The 26397-nt window shown below is 50.6% G+C and overlaps 2 protein-coding genes across 2 annotated transcripts in view; one reads left to right on the top strand and one right to left on the bottom strand.

Annotated features, from left to right (window-relative positions):
* TTLL9 (tubulin tyrosine ligase like 9) overlaps positions 1-4740 on the top strand; it is a 37316-nt gene extending 32576 nt beyond the window's left edge. The window contains exons 14-15 of the mRNA XM_045810110.2: positions 700-824; positions 4642-4740. Of these exons, the coding sequence (XP_045666066.1) occupies positions 700-824; positions 4642-4718 (202 nt within the window). The 3' untranslated portion in view covers positions 4719-4740. The remainder of the gene's footprint in view (positions 1-699; positions 825-4641) is intronic.
* Positions 4741-6716: 1976 nt separating this feature from the next.
* On the bottom strand, positions 6717-13398 carry PDRG1 (p53 and DNA damage regulated 1). Its single transcript, XM_045807111.2, has 5 exons — positions 13225-13398; positions 11376-11451; positions 10267-10341; positions 8261-8341; positions 6717-7647 (listed from the first exon to the last, which is right to left on the bottom strand). Exons 1-5 carry the CDS (start codon positions 13309-13311, stop codon positions 7565-7567), a joined length of 402 nt encoding a protein of 133 aa, XP_045663067.1. The 5' UTR covers positions 13312-13398; the 3' UTR covers positions 6717-7564.
* Between the last annotated feature and the right edge of the window lie 12999 nt (positions 13399-26397).

The raw sequence follows: 26397 nt of genomic DNA, 5'->3' as shown, positions 1-26397 counted from the left end.
CCTTCCTCTCCCTTTCTCTCTCCCCCTCCCCACCCCTCACCTCTTTCCTATGCATTAGCTTTTTCCCAATTAATCCAGCAAAAGTTTGAGGGCTCTCATTCTTATTGGTGGGGATTATGTCACATGCCCGTCTCTGAACCAATCATTGTGACTCTGATTGACTGGGCCTACACCTTGTGCCCATGTCCCAGGGGGGTGGGATCAGCCCCATCTGAGCCATGTGAGGGAGGGAGGGAGGAGTAGTTCTCAAACGAAAAGCCAAGTACCCTTAGGCTGAAAGAAGCTGAAGTGGGTGCTGGGCAGGCAGAACCTCAAGTGTCCTCTATATCCACCATCACATATTCATTCAACAAATATTTGAGCCCCTACTATGTGCCGGGACCTGTGCCACACTCTGGGGACACAGTAAAGGACACAACAGACCTAGTCCCTGCTTTCCTGGATTTTGTGGTCCAGAAAGGATGGCAGACTTTAAGTATAAATAGATTCATGTTACTGAGGGTAAGGGCAGGAGCCTGGGACAACGTGGGAGATGACCCCCTCTGAGACCTGTGTGGGCCCCCAGGAAATGGGTGGACAAAAGAAGGAATTCTGACAGTGTGGGCACCAGGGTGCAGGATGGGAGCAGGGGACTGGCCTGGGTCTTCGGGCCCCACCTGGTGCACCTTCATTACCCCCTCGTATTTCCTGCCCATCCAGGCTCACAGGAAGGGAGAAGCGAGTGGGAGGCTTTGACCTCATGTGGAATGATGGCCCTGTCAGCAGAGAAGAGGGAGCTCCTGACCTGTCGGGGATGGGGAACTTTGTGACCAACACACACCTTGGTACGTGGGGCCAGGTGGGGAATGGGCACTGGGGATGGGTCGTGAGAGGAGCCACATAGTCTAGGAGACAGCTTGGCACAGTGGTTAGACTGTTTTCATTTGACCTACCATCTACCAGCTGTGTGACCTTGGGCAAGGGACTTAACCTCTCTGTTCCTCATCTATAAAATGGAAATTGAAGAGTTTTTACTCTCAGTATATGCCTAGAACACCACCTGGTACATATGAAGAGATATTATTAATCTGTCAGGAGGTGGATTTCAAAAAGCTTAGGTGGGGGAAAAAAAGCACACTATGTTAAAAGAAATTAAGGACTTCAGGGCTTGACTTTAAACTTGGTTTTTAAAAAGTGAAAAATTTTCCTGATTATAAAAAGTATTCATTCCTTGTAGAATATTTGAAAACCAAAAGGAAATAAAACATCCAGACAGAACTAACTTTAACAATCTGTTGCATTTCCTTCCAGTGTTTCAAAAATGCATATATTCACACTTTTTCTTTTCCAAAATGAACACTGGGCTGGAGTTTTGAGTCCCACTTTTCCACATAGCGTATTCCACGTCATTCAACGATATTAATAAGAGCCTCTCTTCTGGAAACTTTTTGGCCAGGTCCAAGCTAAATATTTTACAAACATTATTTTATTTTTAGGCAGCTCCTATCATTTTACAGATGGGGACACGGTCTCCAGATGTTACATAACTTGCTGATGGTCCCAGCTATAAATGGTGAGCGAGGACTTGAACCCTAGTCTCTCTTACTCTATAACCTGAATGCTTGGCCCCTAGAAAATCCTGTCCCTGACCACAGTTAAAAGCAAAACTACTATATGGCTGTAAAACATTCCAGCTTGTATATATGCCAACCTTACTAAATCCGTTTCTTATAATTGAGCACTTGGCAGGATTCCAATTTCTTACTTTTATAAATAATGCTATGCCATGATGAACATTCTCTCACAAAGCTCAGCTGAAATTTCCTGCTGTTTCTTTAAGACAGATTCCTAGAAGTAGAATTACTTCAGAAGGATGGACTTATTACAACTAAATTGCTTTCTAGAAAGATTACACAAATTTGCCTGCTCTAAATAAAAAAAAAAAAGTTTGTCAACTTGATAGGCAAAAAAGTTCTGACTTGTTTTATGTGTTCCATTAATCATTGGTGAGGTTTCAGATTTTTCGATTTGCATTTCTTCTTTTGTAAGCTGTCCATACTCTTTGTGTATTTTTCAGTGGGCTGTTTCCTAAATTTATAAAGGGCTTGGATGTTAATACATTGATGATATTACCCCTCTGTCAAACTTATGGTAAATATTTTCCTGAATTTGTTATTTGCTTTTAAATTTAATTTGTGGCTTTTTTTTTTTTAAGAAAAGAAGTTTTAAATCTTTTTTAGAGTTTGGTATGTTTTAGGATTGAGTTTGGCTGCAAGCAATTGAAAAGCCAACTAATAGTTACGGAGAGGGAGTGATCTGTCTGGAGCCACAGGAAGTCTTGGGGTGGGCCAGGCAGGGCTGACATCATGGATGCAAAAGGCCCCCAGAGAGGGCACTACTCTTCTTCTGGGTTGCTCCAACTTCAGACGCTGTGTCCTTGTCCCAGGTAGGAAGAAGCAGGAAAGCCCAAAGGCCAAGGCTTTTCCTACAGGTTTTGACTCTATTTCAAAAGGGAAACCCTTCCAGGGCTGACACCTTACTGCCAAGAACTGGGTCACATGGCCACCTCAGCTGCAAGGAAGCCTGGGATGTCAAGTAATTGGCTTGAGGAAGGCGGATGAGAGGGCATTTATGGAAGGCTTCTCTCCAGCCGATTCCCTAGGGTCTGCTGTGTTGTGTTGTTAGAAGCTGACTATCCAGCGCTCTCAAGCTTTGACGTGCACATAATCATCTGGAAATCTTATTAAAATGCAGATTATGATTCAGTGGGTCTGGAGTGGGGGCTTCAGAGTCTGCGTTTCTAACAAGCTCCCAGGGGGCGCTCTATTCGTCAACTGTTGTCATATAACAAACCGGCCCTCCCCAAACCCAGAGGCTTACACAACTACTGTCTTACCTGCTGATTCTTCAGGTCTTGCCTGGGGTTGCTCAGAGGGCTGTCGGCACCTGGCAGATTCACTGAGACCCAGTGGCCTTGAATAGCCTCGTTCACACGTGTGGCGGTTGATACTGGCTGTCAGCTGGGCGTCTTTTCCGGGTGACCACTCGTCCTCCCGCAGTCCAGCCCCGGCTTCTCACATGGCAGTCTCAGGGTTCCGAGAAGGTGAGAGAAGTCCTAGGGAAGCATCTTGAGGACAAGTCTCAGAAGCCCCACGGTATAGTGTCATCCTGCCACAATCAATCGGTCAAAGCCGCTCCACCCCAGATTCAGGGGGCAGGGAAACGGCCCCACCTCCAGCTGGAGGAGCAGCCAAGCACCTTGCAGAGACGAGTGCCTAGAGGAGCGGAAGGATCGTTGCAGCCATCTTTGCCAATCATCCGCCTCGGGTATGAATGCTGCTGGTGCCTGGACCTGGTTTGAGTGGCAAAGATGCAGGCCAGTGGTTCTCTCCGTCTTGGCTGCTACAGGAATCCTGCAGGAGCCTTCAAAAACACTAATGCCTGTTGAAGGTAAAGATACAGCTGGTCTGGCCATTAGTCTTTTTAAAAGGTCCCGCTGACTCTGAAGTGCAGCCTGGGTTGACAGCCACTGCTTTCGAAGTCTCAAAAATAATTCCCAAGTCTGCTGTGGAGTGTCTGGGTGGATGGTAGTGAGTACGAGGCAGGCTGGTTGGGGTGGGAAGAGCGTGGACTAAGTGAGTGAGGGGAGTGTTGAAGGGTTTCCTGGGGAAAAGATCGGCAGGTAACTCAGAAATTAGTGTAGAACTCCAAAAAAAGGTTAGCACTGGACACGAAGATTTGGGAGTTATGAAAGAACCTGTTAAAGCTTGGGTCCCACGGAACTCACTTTGGCAAACCCTGAAGTTCGGTGAAGCCTTGATGACCAGCGAGTGCCTGGGAGGCAGGGATGGGGCTCGGGGCTGCTAAGAAAGATGGCAGATGCTGCCAGGCCAGTATAGCTGTGGCCACAGCGATCCAGTCACTCAGCCAGCATTTGTGAGTGCCGTCCATGTGCCTGGCACAACTAAACTAAACCCATGGACCTGCCTCGAGGACAAGCACGAAGTGGGTGACACGGTGAATGTGCTGGGGGAGGAGGTGTCTCGGAAGCTCGTGTTGGCCTCTCAAGCGGGGACTGCCTGGGACACACTCCCAGGCGCGTAGGGGCCGCTTGTGGGGAAAATGGGTCTGTTAACCACTTGTGCCTGCCCGAGGGGGTTGGGGAAGGGAAGGAAGCGAATGCTCAACCTGTTAGGGGCCAGACACTATGCTAGCTGGCCAGGCGTTTCCAGCAAGCAAAGCCAAGAGGAAAGGTCGTGTGGAGCAGTGGTTAAGAGCTTGGCCTCAGGCGCTCCAGAGCCTGGGCTCAAGTCTCAGTTCTGCTACTTGCGGTGTGATTTAGAGCACGTTTCTTAACTTCTATGAGCCTCAGTTTCTACACATCATTCCTGTGAGGGCTCAACACGTTCCTCCACGTTCAGCACCTGGGGTCAGGTAAGCCGAAATGAATGTTACCTTTTTCTTTTGGTGATCCTTACGTTCGCTCCTGAAAGCAGGTATCCTGGTTTACAGGTGAGAAAACTAAGCTGGAGGCAGATAAATGACCTGCTTGCGGGCTGCAGAGTGGAGTCAGGACGCGAACCATTGGCCGTCCGGGGGTGCAGGCCCCTCCCCAGCCTCCACTACCAAGGCATCCCAGCTAACACTCGGCTTCTCTTCCAGGCTGCGTCAACGACCGGAACACCCAGCTGAGGCAGCTGTTCCGCTCCCTTCAGAGCCAGAAGAAAGCCTCCAGTTAGTCCCCTCGGCAGGGACAGCGACCGGACCGGCAGGGACAGCGACCGGACCGGGCGGGAGGTGCCGCCCCAGTCCCCTCCCCACCCGTTTCCAGCACAGCAGCGCCACTCGCCTCCCTCTCTCTGGCCTGACCGCTGCTTTGCAGGCTGGGCGGGCCGCTCGGGGCTTATCTGGGTCCCCTGGCTGCCCCCACCCCACCCCGGGCACCTCTGCACGGGGAGACAGCCGATCCCTGGGACTGGACGTGTTTTAACTTTGCGGGGTTGGCTTGGCGATCAGGCCCAGCGAGGACCGCTGCGGCAAGCCCTGCTATCCCACCTCACCACGTCTAATAAATGAGCACAGGCCAAGTATTACTTGGAGTCACTGCACACTGGGCCTGGCTCGGGGGATGCTGTTGGCTGAAGCCAAGTCCTCCTGGATTTGACCCTTTGATGTCTCAAAGGTTAAAATGATCCTTCAGGAGGAGGGGTTCAGGGGCTAGGGAACTGGTCTAAGGTGTGCTTGCTCAAGCACTTAGATTGTGCTTACTGGGCTCTGTCTCCTTTCAAACACCTCGACCTGGTGTGTCAGGGAACTCATGGAGCTCGCCTGACCATCTGCAAACCGGTGGGCCAGAGCATCCCCATGTCCCAGGTGAACAAGGTAAAGATCGGGAAGGCAGAGCTGCTTAGCGAGGGTCTCATGAGTCAGCTGGGTGATGGAGGTGCCTCTCTGCACCTTCCTGTTTGAGCTGGGAGCTTTTTAAACCAGAAAGCCTTGGCCTGGCAGGCAAGGAGATGGCATAGGGAGTTGGGTGAGAGTAAAAGTTCTGCCTTATCTCCATATTCCCCATTCCTAAGCCTACTCTTGGTTTAGGAGAGATTGCAAAAGAGCAGGCTGTGGGCGAACCGCTCCATGGGGGACCTGCTATGGGACCCAGACAGCTCCCGTTGCAACTCTCCCAGTGGCAGGACAGCTCTTTGGCTGCAAATAGCAGATTTTGACTGCCTAGGGAAGGGAAGGGTTTTGGGAAGGAAAAATACTGGCAAACCCCTGAAGTGAACCAGCCAGCCTTGGGAGGGCCAGAAGCCAGGCCACTCTGGGCCTCCTGCCTCCAGAGCGTGGGGACTTCCTTGCATCCCTGTGAGGGAGGCAAGACCAGATAGCCCCAGGCACAGGCTTTCATCTCCAGTACGGCCAATCTGATTGGCTCTTCTTTGGCCTAGCCATCACCCTGCCGGACAGGAAGGGGCAACGTTGATATGCATCATGAGCCAGGCACACATCCCAGGCACTACCAGTGTTGCGTCCTCGTCTCTCACCCTTGCGCTCCAAGCGTGCAGCTTCTGTCTTGGGGGGGTGGGGGGGGGGGGACGACACACGATGATGCAGTGTTTGCACACAAGTGATTGGATTAGACCCTGTCGGTCCACTTGCTTTTCTTATATCTTGGAACGTGTTCCCAGTCAGTGCTTAGAAAGCTTCCTTACTCTTGATGACGGGTGTACCGTATTCCACAGTCTGGAGCTCCCAATTCCTGTAACTAGTCTACTATGGACAGACACCTAGCTTCCAATTCCACCTCCCCACTGTAGGGCCATCATGGGGGAAACACATGCTAATTCTACTTTAAAAACTCAAGAAGATGTGAAATCATAGGTATGGGCCAAATTTGGCTTATGTAAGGTATTCTGTCTGGCCAACACCCAAGTCTTTAAAAATTCCTGCATTAGCAATATTTACAAGACAGAGATTTAACTTAAAAATCCAAATTTCTAGCTCTTGGAAAAAACAAAACAAAACACGTTAGGATCTGGCCGTACCAGCCTATGTTCCCATATGATTATGGGCTGAAGCCAAGTGGGGCGAGGGGACCAGGTAAGGCCACCATCGTTGTTACTGCCCATCTAGTCCTGTTATCATTTCCCAGCAGGAGCCAGTATCCCTTCATAGGTGGTGTCCTCAAGGCAGTGTGCCCTCAATGAAGGCCCAGATGACGTCAAGAATTGAAGCTACCATTCGTTTAGGAAATGTTTATTAAGCCCTCAATGAACAGGAAAGACACGGTGCCGCCTTCACAGCACATTCACCCCAGGATCCGAGAGACCGCTAAAGGCCGGCGGGTGGGAACACTGGACGGTCTGGCCCGGCTCTGCCGTCAGAGGTGGTGGAGGGCCACGCGAGGTGGCAGCTCCCTCCCCCACCCCCGCTGCAGGACCGTGGGAGGCCTTCCTGACTGAACAGCCGGCGCAGAGTCTGATCCGCAGCATCCGCTCTGGGCTCCATCCCAGGCGCAAGCAGGAAAAGCCCGAAGCGGAGGCCATGGTGGGGAACGGCGTGTCTGCCCCACAGATGGCTGCCGTGACCTACAAAGCCCCAAGATTCTGTCCCTCATTCAGAAACCACCTGTGGGCTTCCCGCTTTATTCCAGTTCCACTACGTGCTGCCTGAGAATGCCTCTCTTCCTGAAAGGAATGCAGGAATGATGCTCCCCCCGCTGCCCGCCGCTGCCAGGGGCCCATGTGAACAGAGACCCTTGTTCCAAGTGCCTGCTGCGGTCACTCTCACCCCCCCACCGGCACAGCCCCCACCCACCACTGGTGGCTGCCGGGGTCTATCAATGGGTCTTGTGTCCATCCAGCTCCAGCGGTCGGACCCAGCAGACACTGGCAGGCTGAGGGCTCCCTCCTGCCGTCACAGAGCAGCCAATCCCCACAGACAGAGGCTTCTCATGCGCAGACTGGTGACGCCTGTCTCCTAGCAGGGCAATCATATCCTTGCAGGTTATAAAGCTGGGGAGTCCTGGGTCCTCCATGACCACAGAGGGGGGATGCTGTCTTAGGTCCCCCGTCTTGGTTCTTGAATTTCATCCTTTTAAGATGATCTTGAGAGCTTTAAGTTCATCCTGGTTGAGGGGGTTCAAGTTAAAACCCTTTAGCTCTGGTTTGCCTGGGGGAGAAAACAATCCATCAGCGAGTTGGGCCTCCTGTTATCCAACCTCCTGCTGGCCCTGGAGTCAGGCCCAGGAAAGGGGCTTATGCTGCATTCAGGCTGCCAAACACTTGGCCTTAAGGTCCAACAGGGAAGGGCCTCAAATTTTGCAATGCACTGACAAAGCACATGAGTCACCAAGAACCTGCAGAGTCACGACTACTGCCCAGAAACCTACCGATTTCTGCCAGCCCTGTGACCAATCTGGAGTGGTGAGGTTTACCCAGAAGTTCAGCTCTGCCCTTGACCATCTGACTGAGGCCCTCTGCGTCCCCTCAGAGCTGTCCTGGTTCCTATACCATGCCCTAGGATATAACGTGAGATACCCCAGGCCGTTCCCCTTATGGCTAGAAAAAGACTTGTGACAGGAATAAGACCCCGCAAACCTTGCCCATTCCATCTCTGGGTGGCTTCGGCCACTGCCCCTGCCCACAGCCTCCAGGAGGCTCATGTGCCACCCAGGCCCTCTCCCGCCCACCTGGGAGGGGCTTCCCACCCCTGCTCTGTAAAGTCCACGCTGACATTGACAGTTCTCTCCTCTCCTGGTTCCCAGTTCCCTCCAGGCCCATACCTTGGGCCTCAAAGAGGCGGTTGACCTTCACTTTAAGTTGTTTCCGGAGTCTCTCTATTTCTTTATCCAGATGATCCTGATCTGAAAAAATGAGGCGGGCGAAGGATGGGGTTATACTGCAGACACACTGACCCAAAGGCAGCCAGGGATGTCAGCTTCTCCCCGGCCTCCTTGAGAGCGAGGGCTCCTGGCATTCGGGAAAAAGGGGACTTCAGAGACCAACTGAGGAAGGAACTGAAGAGCTAGAGAAAGAAGGTGATTTGCCCAAGACAGCTGAGTGACCCCAGGACAGGACTGAGCACCTGCCACTCTGTCCACTGACCTGTTTTCATTCTGCAAAGTACCTTGGGCTGCTCAGTGGGCGGGGAAGGCAGTATCTGGACCTTAGGTGCCCCTCCCACAGTGAAATTACAAAAAACTGAAACATCAGACCAGAATGCAGAACCTAGACCCAGCCCAAGATGGTTGGAAAATGTGTGGCTAAGGAATCTTACAAACCCAAGCCCATCAAGGTGAGCGGTTTTCAAACAACGTGACCGTGGTAACATGTGACCTAAACAACCAGCGGGCCAGCCGAATGCTCAAGCTTAACCCAACTCGCCGTGCACAGAGAGGTTATCTTGCCAAGACGGATCGCACCTGAAGGCAAACAGCATGAAGAGAAGCAGAGGCTACAATGCTTGGTGACAAAATTGCCTACTGTCACCCGACTCCACCTGCTCACGATGACGTGCTGGCTAGTTTGTCTTCCCCACAGATTTTCATTCTTTCTGATGGGGACAAGCCCTGAGCAGCCGAGCCCTCTGGCCTGGGCAATGGCTCTAGTGCTCATGGTAAATGAGAACCCTGGTCTCTTAGGAACTTGTTTAGCTCGCATCGACCCCTGAGAACGAGTGATGATAAGGTCCCAGAACCCTTCTAGGTACGGTGACAAGCACACATTTGTGGGCCAAGACAGCTGAGGACCAGATCCTGAACCCAGGCAAGTGACCCCCTCTGAAAGCTCAGCCTGAGGGGCCTTGTAGCCCACCACTCAAGAGCAATGACAACTCTTAATTTTATAACCATAATATTAGCGTGTACTTTGACAGGAAGCTGGAAACTTCTCTAAGCTGATATAGTCTCCTTTGCTAAAATTTTATTTCAACGGATAGGGAGATTCTGCCTTCGGGTGACCTTGTGTTCCTCTTGGCACATACATTTTCAAGGGTGGGGGAAGAGAAAACATGCATAATCTTTCCTTTTTCCAGCCAAGGACCCAACTGCACCTTGACTTTTTGCCTTTACGATGAAGATTTGAGTAACACGCTGAGTGCCCAGGCTGTGGCAGACCCTAGAGACTCGCTCTCCCCAAACCTCCATTTTCAGTGCAGTCACTATGGCAGGGGATGTGAAAAATAAAAGCGCACTCTGCCAGGCTCCCTTGCAGCCTTGGGGGGAGGGGGGCCACGTGACTTAGTTCTGGCCAACGAGATGTCAGAAGTCTCTGAGGAGCACAGTGTTATTGTGAAATAGAAGGCAAGGCCATGTATGGAGAAAGCCCTCTGCCGTTCCTGCAGCCTGGCCTGTGGACACGAGGCCTGCAATGACGACACAGCCCCTCCAAGAATACGTTAGGGTGACCGTGCTGATCGTCAGTGCCAGTCCTGGACCGCCCACCTCTGGACAACTACTGATGAGGAAAACAGAACCAGATTTCCTGAAGCCTCCGTTTGTCGGGTTTTCTGTATCTGTGGCCCAGCTCGTTCCTCAGTGATAAACAAGCACTAGGCTAAGTACGCACAGTTTTATCTGCACTTCACAACTATGCTCTGCAGACGCACCCCCCCCTTCAGAGAGGAGGAAATAACTCCGAGCGCCAGAGCAGGGATTAACACTCACATCTGTCTGAGCCCTGTAACACAGCTGCCTCTCACCAAATAGCCCAAAGCCTGACTCTCAGTGCTGGGTTAAGACCGAGGCTGGCGGGGGAGCTGTGGCCCTGACCCACCCCCAAAAGGCCTTACCTTTCTCAATCATTTCCTTAGTCTGAGGGTGAGGCATCCTGATAAACATGTTCCCGAAGCAAACCATCACGTCTTCTGAAACGGCAAATGGTCACTCTTTCAACGAATATTTCCGAGCAGCTACTCTCTGCCAGGCATTGTTTTAGATGCTGAGAACACAGCAGGACAAGACAGTTTCTGCCCTCATCGGGCTTATGATATAGTGGAGGAGAAGGAATAAATAAGGTATGATTCGTGAGACCCTGATAAGGCTAAGTACTCTGGAGAAAAATAAAGCAGGGTAAGAGGGATGGGGAATGCCAGAGTAGGGGAGGACCTGTTACTCTACCGGCTGGTCTGACAAGGCCTCACTGATTTATGTGACATCTGGGCAGAGACCTGAAGAAACTGAGGCATGAGCCCTGCAGACATCCAAGGAAAGAGTGAGCCAGACAAAGGAAACAGGAACAGTGAAGACCAGTAATTTACTTGGGGTGTTAGGAAGAGCAAACAGACCAGTGTGAACCGAGTTGATGCACAGTAGCAGAGAGGATGTTGGAGAGGACAAGGGGGTCTTGCAGGACTCTGTGTTTTACTCTGGTGAGATGAGAAGCAATGAGAAGGTTTCAGGCTTTCTGGTGCACTTTAAATGCTCGGCCTCCAAAGCTCTTCATTATTGCCTGGCCTCTGCCCATCTCTCCAGCCTCACCACTGCCCCCCACCACCCCCCGTCACACCCACCTGGCCTCCTCTCAAGAGCCCTCATCCCCTCCTCCAACACCCACCCCAAGTCCAATTCCTTCCTCAACTTTCTCACAGCTTCCAATTATGTATCACGTAGTTTTATCTGTAAGAACACAAGAACAGGAACTGCACTGTGTTCACACCCTCTCCCAGCACCTCCTAGTGCCATCGATGATTGAGCAGCTAACCCCCCCCAGCCCACGCACCCCCCCGAACCACAGCTGAAACCCTGAACCATAGTCTGCGTCAGACCTGCAACATTTTCTCCCTCCTCTCCACAGGCTGTGTCATGCATGTATGGCTTCTGACTCTATTAGGGATAAGCTGAAAGCCTTAGAAGGAAAACAACACACCTCCAGGGCTGCAGTGACGAAACCTTGACTTACCAGAGACGCTGAGATCCTTCTGCAGGGCCCGTAGCCCCTCCCGGTTCTGATTTCTTTTGGTGTCCAGGTCCACAATCTGCAAAGCACAGGGGCAAGATGGAACTCAGCTCCCTCTTGCCCCAAACCATCACCTCCCAACAGACCAGGGGCTGTAAAAACCCAACAGACAAGGCATCATTCCTGGGTTTCTTCCAATGTCACGCCCAAAACACACTGATGTGTAAATGTACTTCTTCCCCTATTCAGTTTCCAGGTCCTTACAGACAATGCTCTGGGCAGGAGTCCTCTCCACAGAGAAGGTGCTGGGGAAATGTTTGCTGATTAAACAGATAATTCGTTATTATTCACTGCAGTGCTAACGCTCAAGCTTCAGGGCATTTCAGAATCACCAGGGGAGTAGAAACCTACCCCTGGACAAGCTCCTCCAGCTGATTCTTTTTTTTTTTTTTTTTTTTTAAGATTTTATTTATTTAGTCGACAGAGATAGAGACAGTCAGCAAGAGAGGGAACACAAGCAGGGGGAGCGGGAGAGGAAGAAGCAGGCTCACAGCAGAGGAGCCTGATGTGGGGCTCGATCCCATAACGCCGGGATCACGCCCTGAGCCGAAGGCAGACGCTCAACCGCTGTGCCACCCAGGCGCCCCTGTCCAGCTGATTCTGACTAGTATCACAGGAAGCCCAGTCACACTAGGCAGCAAAGCAGGGGTGGGGGGCACTGAGATGGTACTAACACCACAGAAACTACTAAGGAGACAGCAGTCTCTTAAGAGTGCTGGCTATAGAGCCTCCGCAATACCCAGGTATGAATCCTGCTGCCCGTTGTGAGCCGTGTCATTTTACCTTCTGAGACATGGAGATATGAATAGCACCTACCTCACAGGTTTCTGAGCCAGGAACAAAAGGAGCTAGCACAGTACCTGACACACAGTTAGTGCTTGAGACATTTTAATCGCTACTTTATTATCATCCCGCACACCCTGATACAGTGTTTAATTTAATGGGCACTTATCCAAGTCTTCCCCTTTTCAGTAAATACCCTACCAATCGCCCAATTATTCTAACTGGAAATGAGGAGTTATGAATCATTCTTCGCTCCTCCTACTCCCTCACCTCCTATATGTAACTGACTCCAAAATATACCTCTGACCCATGCACTTGTCTCCTCCATCACCATCATCCCGGCCCACACCCATCCCTTGCCTGAACCTTGGCAGTGGCCCCTCACAGGCCCCTTGTCCCCCTATATTCTGTGCTCCACACAGCAGCCACAGGAATCCTTTTAAAGCCTAAATCCAATTACATCATCCTCCCTTCCCCCATTACCTCCCTCCAAACACTTAGCACTTAAATTAGCACAAGACCCAGACTTTCTATGCAGGTGTACAAAGCGTCCCCACCTGCCCAATCTCAAGACTACTCAGGCCTCTTTTCTCTTCCTCTTCTCCCCTGAGAGCCTTGGCGAAGACAGTGCACCCCCGGCCAGCGGGCCGGGGCCTGAGGAGGAACTGCATTTTGAAAAAGGTGTTCAGATAAACCCAAAGACGTAATGGCTCGGGATCCGGAGGGCACGGCGAGGGGCGGAGGAAGAATAGAGACAGGGAATCCCTGGCACAGAGCAGGCGCTCATTTAACACGTGCGAATAAATGCTTGAAGCGCGGCGCCGTGCCAGGTGTCTGGCCCACCTTGCCTCCCCGCCGCCCCACGTCTGTGGTCACGGCCGTGAGCCCACCAGCCCACTGGGAACCCACGCTGGAGCCGGATTCCGAACCCCGCGCGCGGCCCTACGGCGCTCGCCGCTAGGCCCCGACGAGCGAACCCCGGCCCCAGCGCCGCGGACGGGCCTCCTACCTGCCGCTTGTCCGCCAGCACCTCCTCGGCGAGCTCTTCCACCTCCACCAGGTACCGCAGCACCCGCTCCGCCTCGGGTGACAGCATGGTGCCCACCACCTCCGACTCAACCCGTATCGGCTGCGACCCGGCTCAAATTCCGTTTGGGATCCGCTTCGACTGCGCACGCGCACGGGCAGAGCTTCCGGCGCGCAAGCGCAATTAAAAGAACAGTGGCGCGCAGGCTCCAACTCTCGCGTCCGCTGGACGCGAGAGGCGGGGCCTAGCCTTGGGGGAGGGGCTGGAGCGCCCCCTGCAGGCTCAGAGAGCATAGTCCGCGGAGCTGCCTCTTACCCTTCCTGCCTGCCTGCCTCCCTTCCTATTTCTTGAGCACCCGCTAGGTGCCAGGCCGTTTAGGTGCTGAGGGTGCAACAGCGAACAAAACACAGTCCCTGTCCTCATGCAACTTCATCCTAGTGGCAAACACCGACAATTCATGACAAAACAAGTAGTTACATACTATGGCAAGCAGCGATAAGTGTTTTGGAGTAATACAAATCATTCTTCCCCTGTTTAAGGAACACCAAGAAGGCCCATGTGTCAGCGTGACTTACATTTAATCGCTGACACCTTCAGTTTCCAATTTATAAAATGAGAGTGAATAAAAATCCCCCTCACTGTGTCTCTGCAGGATCAGAAGGGGGCAGGAATCATTTTTAAAATTCAGCTTTCACCAGTATTCGTTGAGCCCCTGTCTTGGGCCCAATGTCCAGAGTAGTTGACCTAGACCCAAGGAAGGGACTGGAAAACTACATGCAGTGAGTGATGAAGTGCCAGCTCAGAAAAGAAGTTCTGTGAGTGCTAGAAAGCAAATCGGCGTGGGTTGTGGGATTTGGAAGGACCTCCAAGAAGAGGCGGGCAGGTGGAATGTGGCTGCCTTTCAGAACAAGAAGGGTCCCTAGAGATCTTCATGCCCTAACCCCTCATTGTACAGCTGAAAAAGCTGAGGCCCAGCTGAGTGGTGAGGATCTTACAAAGTCAACAACAGACCTGAGACTAGAATTCTGACCTCCTGCCTCCCTGATTCCAGCTTTTTATTCTCCATTAGGTCCCTGTAACCAAGCCCTTTTACATCCCTTGCCTTCCTTGAATTTCACAGTTTTTGTACAGACAGGTTATTACTGCCCATTTCAGAGCTGCAGACTGAGGCCAGGAGAAGGGTAATGCTTTGTCACACAGAAAGTCAGAAGTAAACCTATGTCTAGAAGCACTCTGGTCTCCATACCACAGCTGTCCCTGCACCCTTAAAAAAAAAACTCTCCCCCAGATTGTGGCACCAGAAGCCCCAATAGCACTTCCTCTTTGCCTGGCCTTTGGCTTCCTTCAAGTGCCAGAGGCAGAGCTAATTTTCCCTGCAGCTGCCCTGCATGGGGAAAGAAAGAGATTCATTAAGGATTCCTCACTGAGGGTGACTTTGTCGCCAAACCCAAGATGTTTTGTGTAAACACCTTCCGGTTCAGAAACGCAGGCCCAGGCTCTACAAAGGGGGGAGGAACATCTGCCAAAGGAGAGCAGGGCTTACCGGGCATCCCTGGGGCCTAGACCCCAGGAATGGGTCTCCTCCACGTGGGGGCCCAAAGAGGGCTAGACCAGGCTGACCCTTGACCTCTGCCAGATGGGCCTGGGTGGGGAAGGGTTGAAGTCGGCTCCCAGCTGACTGTGACTGGCCCCTAGAGAGCACCCTTGGCCACTGGAAGTGCTGGGGAGGGAAGTCATATGTTTCATTTATGTTTAGAACCATCTATTTCACAAATATTTATTGGCTGCCCTGACCCTATTATAGGGCTTCTGCCATGAGCAAAAACCAGACATGGTCCTTGCCCTCAGAAGGCTTCCAGTCTGGCAGGAGAGACAGATGATAAACACACGAACAAGTAAATATATCATGTGTCAGGTGGATAAAGGCTATGGAAAACAATAACACGGGACAAGGTAGAGACAAAATCATGGAGAGGCTACTTGCAACAAGGTGGTCAGGGAGGGCTTCTCTGAAGAAGTTGCACTGGAGCAGAGATGTGGGATAGGTGAGGGGTGAGTCATGTGAATGTCTGGGGGAAATGTGTTCCAGGCAGAGGGAATAGCAAATACGAAGGCCCTGAGATGAGGGTTTATTTGGTAGGACGGAAAGGGCAAGGGGAAGGAGGTAGGAGATGAGGTTAGAAAGGGGAAGGAGGCATTAAACAGACGGTTCTAGAGAGGGGGCTGTAGGTGCCCCGCCCAAATCAGTAAAGCCCTCCCTGGAGGTCACCTGAAGACAATGGTGCACAAGCCTGTGGCTTCCACACCACCCCCCCCTCCCCGATACCAGCTGAGTGGGGGAATGCTGGTGAGTTAAGGCCCACAGGAGTGACCCTTAACCAAGAAGGGAGAAGAGTTAGTGACTGCATAGCCCAGCTTCCTTGCGCCTCTGTGGGAGACCCAAGAGGAGGCTGCTACAACCATCCACGTGAGAGAGGATGGTCATTGTGCTAGGGAGTAGCAAGGGGGTAGCAGGCAATGGGGGACGTCTCAGCGCCTTTGCACTCACTCCTCCATTAGCCTGGATTAATTTTCTCCTACCTTTGTACCTGTGCCAAGGCACACCTCCACTTATCAGCTTGGCGTCCCCTCTTCCCAAGGGTCAGGAATCTCCTCTAGGCCCACATAGCTTCCCCAGCTTTGCTGATCTCTGCGCTTAAATACTGTCTTTTTCTCCAATCATTTCCCTCTCCAACCATAAGGTCAAGGGAGGAAACCATATCTGTCTTGTTCACTGATGTATCTCTAGAACTTAGAATGGTGCCTGGCACACAGTGGGTCCTCAGCCAATGTTTACAGAATGAATGAGTAGACTCACCATGAAACAGAACTTTCTAAAATCCAAAGTATTCAAAGATGAACAGAGCTAACATGAAGGTAACTAGTTCGAATCCCAGAAGGAAGCCTGGACTGCCGCGTGGTCAGGGTACTGCAGAGGATGAATCCCTCTGAAGCCTTGGGTGGGGGCTCAGCAGTGGGCAGAGGTCTGGGGGGGGGTGGTGATCCCTAACCAGAAAAACCCTGCCTGGTCACTTTGGGCATGCCCCCAATCTTTAGCCACCCTAAGCCCAGGCCAAAAGGGACATGGCTGCTGGGACTTTGGTGTTTGGGGACTGGAGCCAACAAGGGCAATGCTGTAGCCATCCCCCTAGGATCCCCTTTTATTGTGCACCCTCTTTGGGTATGCGTTCGGTGACCAGCCCTTGCTTCGCTCCTCAGGGAGGACTGTCCACAGGCTGCTGGAGCCTCCTGGGCTGACTTCCTTCCAAGTAAGCTGTAACCCATTATTTCAGAGATATGAAAGCCCACCTTCCTTGCCTGGGAGGCTGGTGCGGGTGTGGGTGGATAACTCCAAAGTGTAACTTACACCCTGCAGTCCTCCCCCCCACACCCTGTGGGATCCGGCTGAAGCTGCCATCCACGTGACATCTGCAAGGCTTGCTCGGTTTCCTCTCCTTCCCTGTCCTGCCTCCCCCACTCCCTATGGTCAAAACCCCCCAAAACTCCCATCTTACTCAGTAAAAGCCAGACTCCTTGCTGAGGCCCACAAGACCCTGCCTGCCCTGCCCTGCCTGTCTGAGGCACTTCCCACCTCTCTCCCCACGGTCCTCTCTGCCCTCATGTCTTCTTGTCTCCTCCTTTACTTGTTACAAGTCTTAGCTTAAATTTCACCTTCTCGGGGCGCCTGGGTGACTCAGTCGATGAAGCACCTGTTTTCAGCTTGGGTCATGATCCCGGGGTCTTGGGATCCAGCTCCACATTGGCTTGCTCCTTGCTCGGAGGAGAGCCTGCTTCTCCCTCTGCCTGCTGCTCCCCCTGCTTGTGCTCTGTCTCTCTCCTCTCTGACAAAAAAAAATAAACAACAACAAAAAATTCACCTTCTCAATGAGACCTACCCTGACCATTCTACTGCATTTAAACAATGCAAACCCACCCCTCCCTGTACTCTGATCAACTTCCTCTGCTCTACTTTTTCTCCTTTTTTTCATAGCATGTGTCACTTTCCAGTGTGTTACGTAATTAACTTACTTGTATTTACTGTTAATCTCCCTCTGCTAGAAAGGGAGTTCCAGAAGAGCAGGAATCTTTGTCTCATTTGTCACTGCCGCATCCCAAATGCCTAGAAGAGTTCCTGGAGCATAGTAGGTGGTCCATAGACATTTTTGAGTGAATGAAAGAAGAAAAGAGCCAGAACTTTAACCGGGCAGATTCTCTTTGAGGCCAGGCTCTTAACCCCTACGCTGGAGGTGGGCGGTGGGAGAGGCAGATCATGCCAGGACTTGTTGGCGAAGGTAAGAGGATTGGATTTTGTTCATTCATCTGTGAGAAGCTACTGGAAGGTTTTGAACAGGTATGGGACATGATGGAGTTTGCTTTGTGAAGCACTCTCTGGCTGTGGGGCTAGGATGGGCTTAAAGGGGGGAGGGGTACAGCTCTGGGAGTGGGGTGTTAAGGGTGGGAGACTGATGATGGGGGCTTGGAGAGGCAACAGGACCGGGGCTGCCCTGGGGCTGGGAGCAGCAAGAAGCCCGTTCAACATCCCAATTCTCCAGGCAGCCTGGGTGGTTGCCTCACAGGCTGTGGCCTGTGAGTAGTTCAGGCCGGGCCTCCCAGCTGCTGACAATGTGCCCCTGTCCCACAGATGGACTGTTTGCTCTCCTGGGTGGTCCCCAGCTCCTCCCTCTGCTTCCTGTGCGCCCTCTGGGCTTGGCAGGTGGAGGGGAGGGCTCCACTCCTCCTCCTCTGACCCAGAGAATAATCCTTATATTCATACGATCTTCCTCTGTGCCCTCACTTCATCCTCCTACATCCCCCACTAACACAGAAACCTGATTCCCGTAGGACAGATGAAGACACTGAGGCCCAGAAAGGGGATGGGACCCTCCCGAGGTCATGCAGCCAGATGGGGACGCCAGGTGGGGACCTGTCTTCCAGCTTCCCTTGCCCCGATTTCATCAGGCAACAGATGGTCCCATGGCTTGACTTGAAAAATCTTAAGTGACCTCAAAGAGAATGCAAGGCCAGAACATTCCAGGCCTCCCTGCACTGGCCTTTACTGTTACCTTGAATACTAAATCTATTCGTTTTAAATTCCAGGAAGAGATTCTTCTTACCAAAATTGAAAACATTGCAGAAAAGACTCAAGTTCCTTTTTGACACCCCTCCCCCCATCCCAGTTCCCCTTAGAGTCCCAGTTTGAGTGTTTCTTTTCAGAATGGTGATATTCATTTAAAGGGATAGTTAGGAACCCCGAGAAAATATGGGAGACCATTGTGTGGCTGGCAGGGCAGGAAGGCGGGTGGAGGGCACTGCTTGCAAATGCATCCCTCTGTAGTCCGTTTACTCTTGGACATTTTTGATTGGTATATTTAGATCATTCTCCTGTTTTCTGGCGGCTACCATGTTTTCTATGGTGTAGAAGCACCATATTTCATTTGTTTCTCTAGCTTTCTAGATTAAAATTTACATTTATTTCTTATGCACTAAAGTACAGAGGGTTGAATAGTACTGCTCAGTTCTTAGTACAGGAGGTAATCTGCAAGGATCCTCTCTTGTTTGTACCATTTCCTCCTTTTCCTCCCTGCCTCCGCTCAATTCTGACCTCACCTCAACTCTCTCCGTGTTTGACAGATGTCCTTAAATACTTGAGATTGCTTACAAAATGCATAGTAGTTGTCTTATGTGCTTACGGATTTTTAAAAATCTCAATGAAGGCGTCACACATACACAGAAGAGAAATCGTAAGTGTATGACAGTTCGTGAACTTTGGAGAACAGAACACACTTATATAACCGGATCAAACAACAGCGCTAGGAGATTCCCTCCAAGGAAACACTACCCTAAGAGTCACCACCACCCGGACTTCTAACACCAGACATTGCTTTTGTCTGCTTTTGAAATTTATACAAATGGCATCACACAGTGTGTGCTCTTTTGTGTCTGACTTCTTTTGCTCAGCATTTTGTTTGTGAGATTTCTCTCTATTATCGTGTAAAGTTGTGGATGGATCACTTGTTTTCAATGCTGTGAAGTCTTCCACTGGTCAAATTACACCACAATTAGACCATTCTGCTGCTGTGGGTGACATATGGTGGTTTCCAGTGTGGGGCTCTTACAAAGTGCAGGTAGGAACGGTGGTGTGTCTTTGGGTATACACACATACGCGTGCCTTTCTGTTGTGTGTATATCCAGGAGCAGAGTTGCTAGGTACGTCCGATTTTAATAGATACAGATGAACTGGATATGACGTTTCAAATCCCGATAAATATTATTGTGATATAACTCATGTTCATGTCCTGCTCCTTTTTTTTCTCATTTGTTATTTTCAGCTCTATCCATCTACTCTGTGTATCTCTAGTTACTTCCTTCTGGAAGCTCCAGAGAACCCAAGCTGCTTCCCTCACATTTCACTTGTCTTTTCCCTTGGTTGTGCTTGAGTTCCCTTTTTTCTCCCCATCAATCCACACAGAGCCACCCTGATCGCCCCAGCACGCTATTGCCTTGTCGTAAGGCATGAATACGCTCCTTTTCCCTAAATACTGCCCCACTCCTTTCCAGAACGGCTGTTCTCGTCGACACCCCTACAGGTTTTACTAAACAGTTCTCTCGTGGGAGAATATTTAGGCTGTTTTCCATCTTATTAGAAGTGCTGCAATGACCCTTCAGGTCCATGCCTCCTGAGGCTTGTCTGTGAGCTCAACTTCTTTGCCTCATCTTCCTCCACAGTTCTTGAACCCTGGTCCTCCAGCACATCCCGACGTTCTCACCTCTCTGCCTTTGCTCAGGCTCTGCCCTCTGCCTGGAATATCCTTTACTTTCCTTCTCCACTTGTTGAGTGTTTACACTTCCCTTAATGCCCCTCCTCCTAGAAGACACGCTCCCCCCACACCCTTGATTCCCCAGGAAGCTCACTTTCTCTCAGGCCTTCCAGAGGGAATTTGGTCCTTCCTTTCTTCTGACATCAATCACTTTCTTGTTTGGGGCTACTTTTTTTTTTTTTTTTTTTTGGCCACTGTTTTGGCTTTCTCACTGGCCTTGGAGCCCTCTGAGGCTAGGGATGCCCGGGACTTGCAGGAGAGGTCTACTGAACAACTGAGGGGGCCCATGTCCTCATCATGTGTTGGAGGAAATTAAGGGTCCAATCTGTCTGTCCGCCTGTCTCTCTCTCCCCTCTCCTCTCCTTCTTCCCCAACCAGAACCTTTCAGGAGTTGTTCATTCCACTGGAAAGAAGGTGGAACATGCAATCAAGACTTCCCCTGTCTTGGGTGGAGATGAGAGGCTCAACTCATCTGCAAAATAGGTGTTGGCATTCACTCATTCACTCAAGGCAACGGTTACTGAGGGTCTACCCTGTGCCAGGCCATGGGGACCCACTGGTAAACAGGACAGGCCTAGTCCTGAGTCTTGTAGGCTTTCAGTCACAAGGATAAGATTGACATTCATGCATGTACCATTCCTAACTGCAATAAGGCTCAAATGAAAAGCTCAGAGTCCAATAAGATTATATATCTTAACCTAACCTAAATCAGGAAATGGAGGTAAAAGAAGCTTTCTTTAAAAAGTGACATTTGACCCAAGATCTAAGGATGAATAAAAATAAACTAAGCAAATGGAGAGGCTATGGGTGAAGGTGAGGTAGAGAAATTGTTTCAGGCAGGAGGAATAGCATGTGCAAAGGCACTGTGGCAGGAGGGAACCTAGAGAAAGCCCATGCGGCCAGAGCCCAAGGAGAGGGGGAGAGAGGGATAGGAGATGAAATTGAATGGGTAGGCAGGACTAGGTCACAATGGAGGGCCTGGTGGGCAAAGTGACATTGAGAGATGGACTCATTCCCTTAGTAAGTAATTATTGGACACCTTCCATCAGCCTGGAGCTGTGTTATAGCAGTGAACAAGGCAGACAAGGTCCTTGTTCCCACAGAGCCCACAGTCTGGGGGCAGATAATAACATTAAGCAGAGGAGGAATGGCTAATCTTTATAGAAGTCCTAATGTGTGCCAGGAAAGGTGCACAGCACTTTCCCTACACTGTCTCATTTGATCCTCACCACCACACATCATGAAGTAGGATACTTTTCTTGAAGAGGAGACAGGCTTAGCAAGGTGGAGTGCTCTCCCCATCTGCAAGGAGTCTTGAGGCCATATTGCAGTCCTTTATAAAGCCCTTTTACAAGCACTTTTACTCAATTCCAGTACGTGTGGGAGGCGTTGGTATGGTCCCTATAGAGGCATCTATCTAAATCATAAACATACATACATACCATTCCATCAGCAAGCGGATTTAGTCTACAGACACCCACAATGGTATGTCCACAAAATTATTCACTAGCAGATTGTGGTAACAGGCTGGAGACAACCTCACTGCCCGTTATTTAGGGGGTTGGTGAAGTAGACTATGGACCACCCATGCAAGGGAATGCTGTGAAGCCATAAAAAGAACAAGGGCACTCTCTCTGCACTGACAAGGAGCGATCTCCCAAACGGCTATTCCGTGAACAAAAGCCAAAGGTCAGAACTATGTATAATTAAGCTACCATGTGTTTCAAAATGGTGGAATAGGGTTTAAAGGTAAGTAGATGAGAGAAAGAGAAAGAGAGAGAGAGACGGAGAGAGGAAACTTGTCATTGATTGCCTCTGAAAGGGGGAACTGATGGCTGGAGGACAAGGTAGGACAGACAAATGGGTCCCCTTTGCACCTCTGGACTTTGAACCATGTGACTATGTTAACTATTCAATAAGTAAATAAATAAACATAATTATGTTTATTTAAAGGCCTTTCAGATTCTATGGAGAAAAAAGTGACATCTGAACAGGGAAGACCTTCCAGGATGGTTGAACTGAAGGTGTCTTAGTGACAGTCTTGTTTAACAAATGAAGAAACTGAGGCCCAGAGAAGATAAGTGAGGTGACTTGCTCAAGGTCACCTAAGCAGGTAACAGCAGACTCACGACCGGCTGTCATTTCAGTTATAGACCTGTGTCCTTTCATGTCACGACTGGCTCGGGAGCTCTATACATCTACGTGCCAAGTTGCCCCAAGTGTGGAGGACACAGTGGTGAACGACATAGGCATGACTTCTGCCTTCACAGATCTTATATTCTAGACAAGAAACAAAGAAATGTGTATTATAACATTGTACAGTGATAAACGTTGTGGATAAAAATAAGGCAGGTGAGGAGACAGAGTGTCAGGGGGAAGTTACCAGGAAAATCCCTCGAAGAGGCAACATTTTAGAGAAAAGAAAGATGGAGCCTTGAGAATACCTGGGGGAATTGCAGGAACAAAGCCGCACAGGACAGATTAGGTTGGCCTGGTAAGAGAGTAGCCAAGAGCCAGTAGCTGGAACAGAACGAAGGAGGGAAAGACAGGAGGAGGTGAGGTTAGAGAGGAGAGCAGGAGAGAGATTGTAGGCAGTACTGAGGACTTTGGCTTGAAGTGGGGCAGGAAGTAGTCAGAAGGCTTTGAGCAGACAGGGGAAACTGATCAGATTTCTTTTTTTAAAAAGGCCCCTCCGGCTAAGGGTAAGATTGAACATTAGGAGCTAAAGAGGGGCTGCAGGGAGCCCAATGAGGAGGCTGGTGCGGTCCAGTTGTCCAGGAGAGAGGTGACAAGGCCACAACCTGGGGCGGTGGGTGGGGAGTAGACATGGGTCTCCCCGTCTGTGCAATGAAGGAGTTGGATGACATGGTCCCTTCGGGCTTTTCCAGTTCTGGCGTCGGGTAATTCCGCGAATTAGCTCGGCGTATACCACGGAGGCGCAGCCACACCCGTTTTCCTTTTCTCACAGTCTCTAGATTTGTCCTTTTGGATTCTGAGTCTGGACAGAGCCCAGTGATCTGAGGCTCAGAGCGGGGACTCCTGCCCACCCCCATCACTGCCAGCCTCACTGCGGTCCCCACCTCCCAGGGACAGATGGGTGGGCAGCAGGAGGCAGCTGGGCCTCGAAGCCGGCAGGGCCCCGGGGGAGGGAATTATCTGAGAGTTCGTAACCCCTCTCTGCCTTCCAGATCTTGAGTTAAAAGCCCCAAATGCCACAGCCCCAAGGGGCAAGGGTTTGAGGGTGCCAGGAGAGGGGGCAGGACGGGGCGCTTTTCTGTTCTTCACTGCCCACATGGGGGTGGGGCCCTGGGGTGCTTGAGAACTCCAGCCCTGGGAGCAGGAAGCCATTAGAGGCTGAAACTGGTGGCCCTCAGGCTGTGTCTGACCCACTGACCTATTTACTTGGCCTGAAAAATGTCTGAGCAAAAGTGGAGCCAACATTTAAAAATCAAGCGATTGAACAATAAAATCCAGATTTCTGGCTTCTCTCGAGTAATTAGAAAATCTGACCATACTGACCGCTTATTCCCATATGACAGCCTTCAGCCTTAGCTGAGTAGCAGCTGTCCTCATTATTATTATATTTTATTAATAGGTAAATACATTCACGTGATTCCAAAAGAAAAATTATAAGTGGGCATGTAATGAAATCTCCCTCTCCCATCCTGTTCCCCTTCTGCCCAGTGCCTTCTTCGGTAATCTCATTTTCTTACGTAGACTTCCGAAGTTTCTTTGTGCATATACAACAAACGCAAAGATAGATTATTATCTTCCCTGTTACCCAGCTTCACTCCCCACCCTCCCATTCTATCCCTTGCTTGTCCCCATGGAGGCCTCTCTGTATTAGGAGACGGAGAGCTCCATCACCTCCCTTACTCCCGCGTGCTATTCTGTTGTCAGAAAGTCCATGATTTATTTAGCCGATCCCCTACCGATAGGCATTTGGGTCATTCCCAGTTTTGAAGTTATAAACAATGCTGTGCCAATTATCTTGTGCGTAGTTTACACAAGAACTAAAGGAACATTATTAGAAACTGGTCCAAGTAGAGGGTGCAGTAGGCATGGACTGAACTTGCAGCTATGATAAAGACTGTTCCCTTAGGGTGCCTGGTGGTGCAGTCGGTTGGGCAGCTGCCTTTGGCTCGGGTCATGGTCCCAGGGTCCTGGGATCGAGCCCCACATCAGGCTCCCTGCTCAGTGGGGAGTCTGCTTCTCCTTCCCCCTCTGCTGATCCTCTGCTTGTGCTCTCTTGCTCATGCTCCCTTCTCAAATAAAAATAAAAATAAAAATAAGACTTTTCCCCAGAATGATCCCCAAGATTCCTAAAGAAGCTCAGAGACCATGCCCTTAGGGACGAAGGAAAGGCTCCCAGATTGGTTTCTGCCACTTGCTGAATGTGGGACTTCTCTCTGGGCCTCAGTGTTCCCATCTGTAAAATGAGAGAGGGGCTTGGGGAACTGGACAAGATCTCAGGGCCTGTCCAGTTCTAAACAGCTGTGGTTCACCTTCTCCTTCCACATTAGTCACACCCAAGCCTCTTCTCGGCCCTTGAATGAGCCTGACTCAGTCCCATTGCAGAGCCTTTGCTCAAGCTGTTCTGCGCCCCACGCCCCACCCCACTTCCACTAAAACACCATGCCTGTATTCCCTTATCGGTTCTAGTCTGAATCCCTGATCTTTGATCTCAGGCCACTCAGAATACACCAGTCCAAACCATTCAGATCAGCCCCCCTCCCATAGTACCACTGATGGGTCACGCTTTCCTGGTCCACACCTCAGACAGCCCATCAAATCCTTCTTCTGTCACCGCTCCAGTTGCCTGAAGTAGAGCTCTTGAATGCTAGCTCCGCTACTTCCTAACTAATGGCTTTGGGCAAGTGGCAGCACCCGCCTGGGTCTCAGTTTCCTCGTGCAAAAAAAAGGGCTGGTTTGAGGACAACATGTGGTAATATCCATAAAGTTCTTAGCACAATTCCTGACATACAGGAGGGCTTGATAGTTCTATGAGTCACTGCCCACTGACCGGGTCAGTTACCCTGTTTATAAAATGGGGAGAACAACGGAAGCTATTTCATACAGTTGATCACTCACTCATGCATTCAGTGATGTTTATAAAATGCCTGTTGGGTGCCAGGCACAACACTGGGCACACAGCAATTTGTTGGTGAAGAAAATAGATAAATTGTCCAAACTCTCATGGAGCTCCCAGGCAATTCCAAACAGGCACACATAAAAAGATAAATTGCCAGTGTACTGATGTTAAGAAGGAAAAGACTAAAATGTCATGGGAGCTCGTAATAGGGGAGTGTCAAGGAGACTTCTCTGAGGGATAAGAAGCAGGGCACAGTTGGGTGTGGAATCCAAGAGAGCTTTCTGTGGAAGGCATCACCCTAGCTAATAATTAGCATTACTTGTCCTCACCCCAGCCCCACAAGGAGAGCACTGGTTACCATTCCCCATTTTGCTTTTTTCCCTGAAGCTAAGAGAAATTGAGTAACTGCCCAAGGTCATGGAGTCAGGAAGAGGTGAGTAGGTTTCGAACCCAGGCTTCCTGGTTCTAGAGTCTAAGACATAAAAGCATGTCATCTATTACCTGTTTGAACAGGTTGATCCTAGGATGTGGCTAGGCATGGAGGTAGAGGAGCTGCCTCCATTGGGCTGGGACCCAGAGGTAAGGACTTAACTATCAGCTCCATCCAGGCACCTATGAGAAGGCAGAGATCCAGACATGTTCAGAACTGGCCCAGGGCCAATAGTGGGTCCAAAGACCCCATGAGTCTCCCTGCTTAGGGCTGCAGAACAGAAAAAAAAAAAAAAAGGAGAAGATACTGTTCCTGCCTAAATCACATTAGGATTCAGATTCCCCTCCAGCCCAATCCACAAAAACTCCCACTAGTCTACACATGCCTGCGGATAGAGACTATTAGCTTTGAATGCAGCCTAGAAAACTCCCTTAATCCCTAACTCTTCCTTCTCTGTGTTCAGCCTTGGGCCACAGCTGGCACTCCAACCTCCTGAGCATTGCTGGGACCAAAACAGTCCCTGGACACAAAAGGGATGCTGGGCTGCAGGACTGCAGATGGCTGCTCCTTTCTGACCCAGGGCAGCTGTCACCCTTCATCTTCCCTTCCCAGCTACTCTGATGCAGGGTGTTCCTCAAGCCTCCCCTCCCCCCACTTCTTCCCCTTCTTCCCAAACTCTGTTCCCTTTGTGAGATAGCAAAGCCTACTCTAGGGCCACATGATGGCTTGAATTTTGCTCTAGCACTGAGTGGTTCCAAACAAATGAATTCTCTGTG

The sequence above is a fragment of the Ursus americanus genome, chromosome 22, assembly GCF_024610735.1.
Source record: "Ursus americanus isolate L20-20 chromosome 22, mUrsAme1.1.p, whole genome shotgun sequence".
In the NCBI taxonomy this organism is placed as follows: Eukaryota; Metazoa; Chordata; class Mammalia; order Carnivora; family Ursidae; genus Ursus; species Ursus americanus.
The sequence above is the reverse complement of the archived record's forward strand: the minus strand, read 5'-3'. Positions and strand labels throughout refer to the sequence as shown.

Coding starts and splice junctions, on each gene's coding strand:
- PDRG1 (XM_045807111.2), bottom strand. CDS start 13,311: ATGCTGTCACCCGAGGCGGAGCGGGTGCTGCGGTACCTGGTGGAGGTG. Junction 11,452..13,224: donor TGCTGGCGGACAAGCGGCAG/GTAGGAGGCCCG, acceptor TGTGCTTTGCAG/ATTGTGGACCTGGACACCAA. Junction 8,342..10,266: donor TAAGGAAATGATTGAGAAAG/GTAAGGCCTTTT, acceptor TCATTTTTTCAG/ATCAGGATCATCTGGATAAA.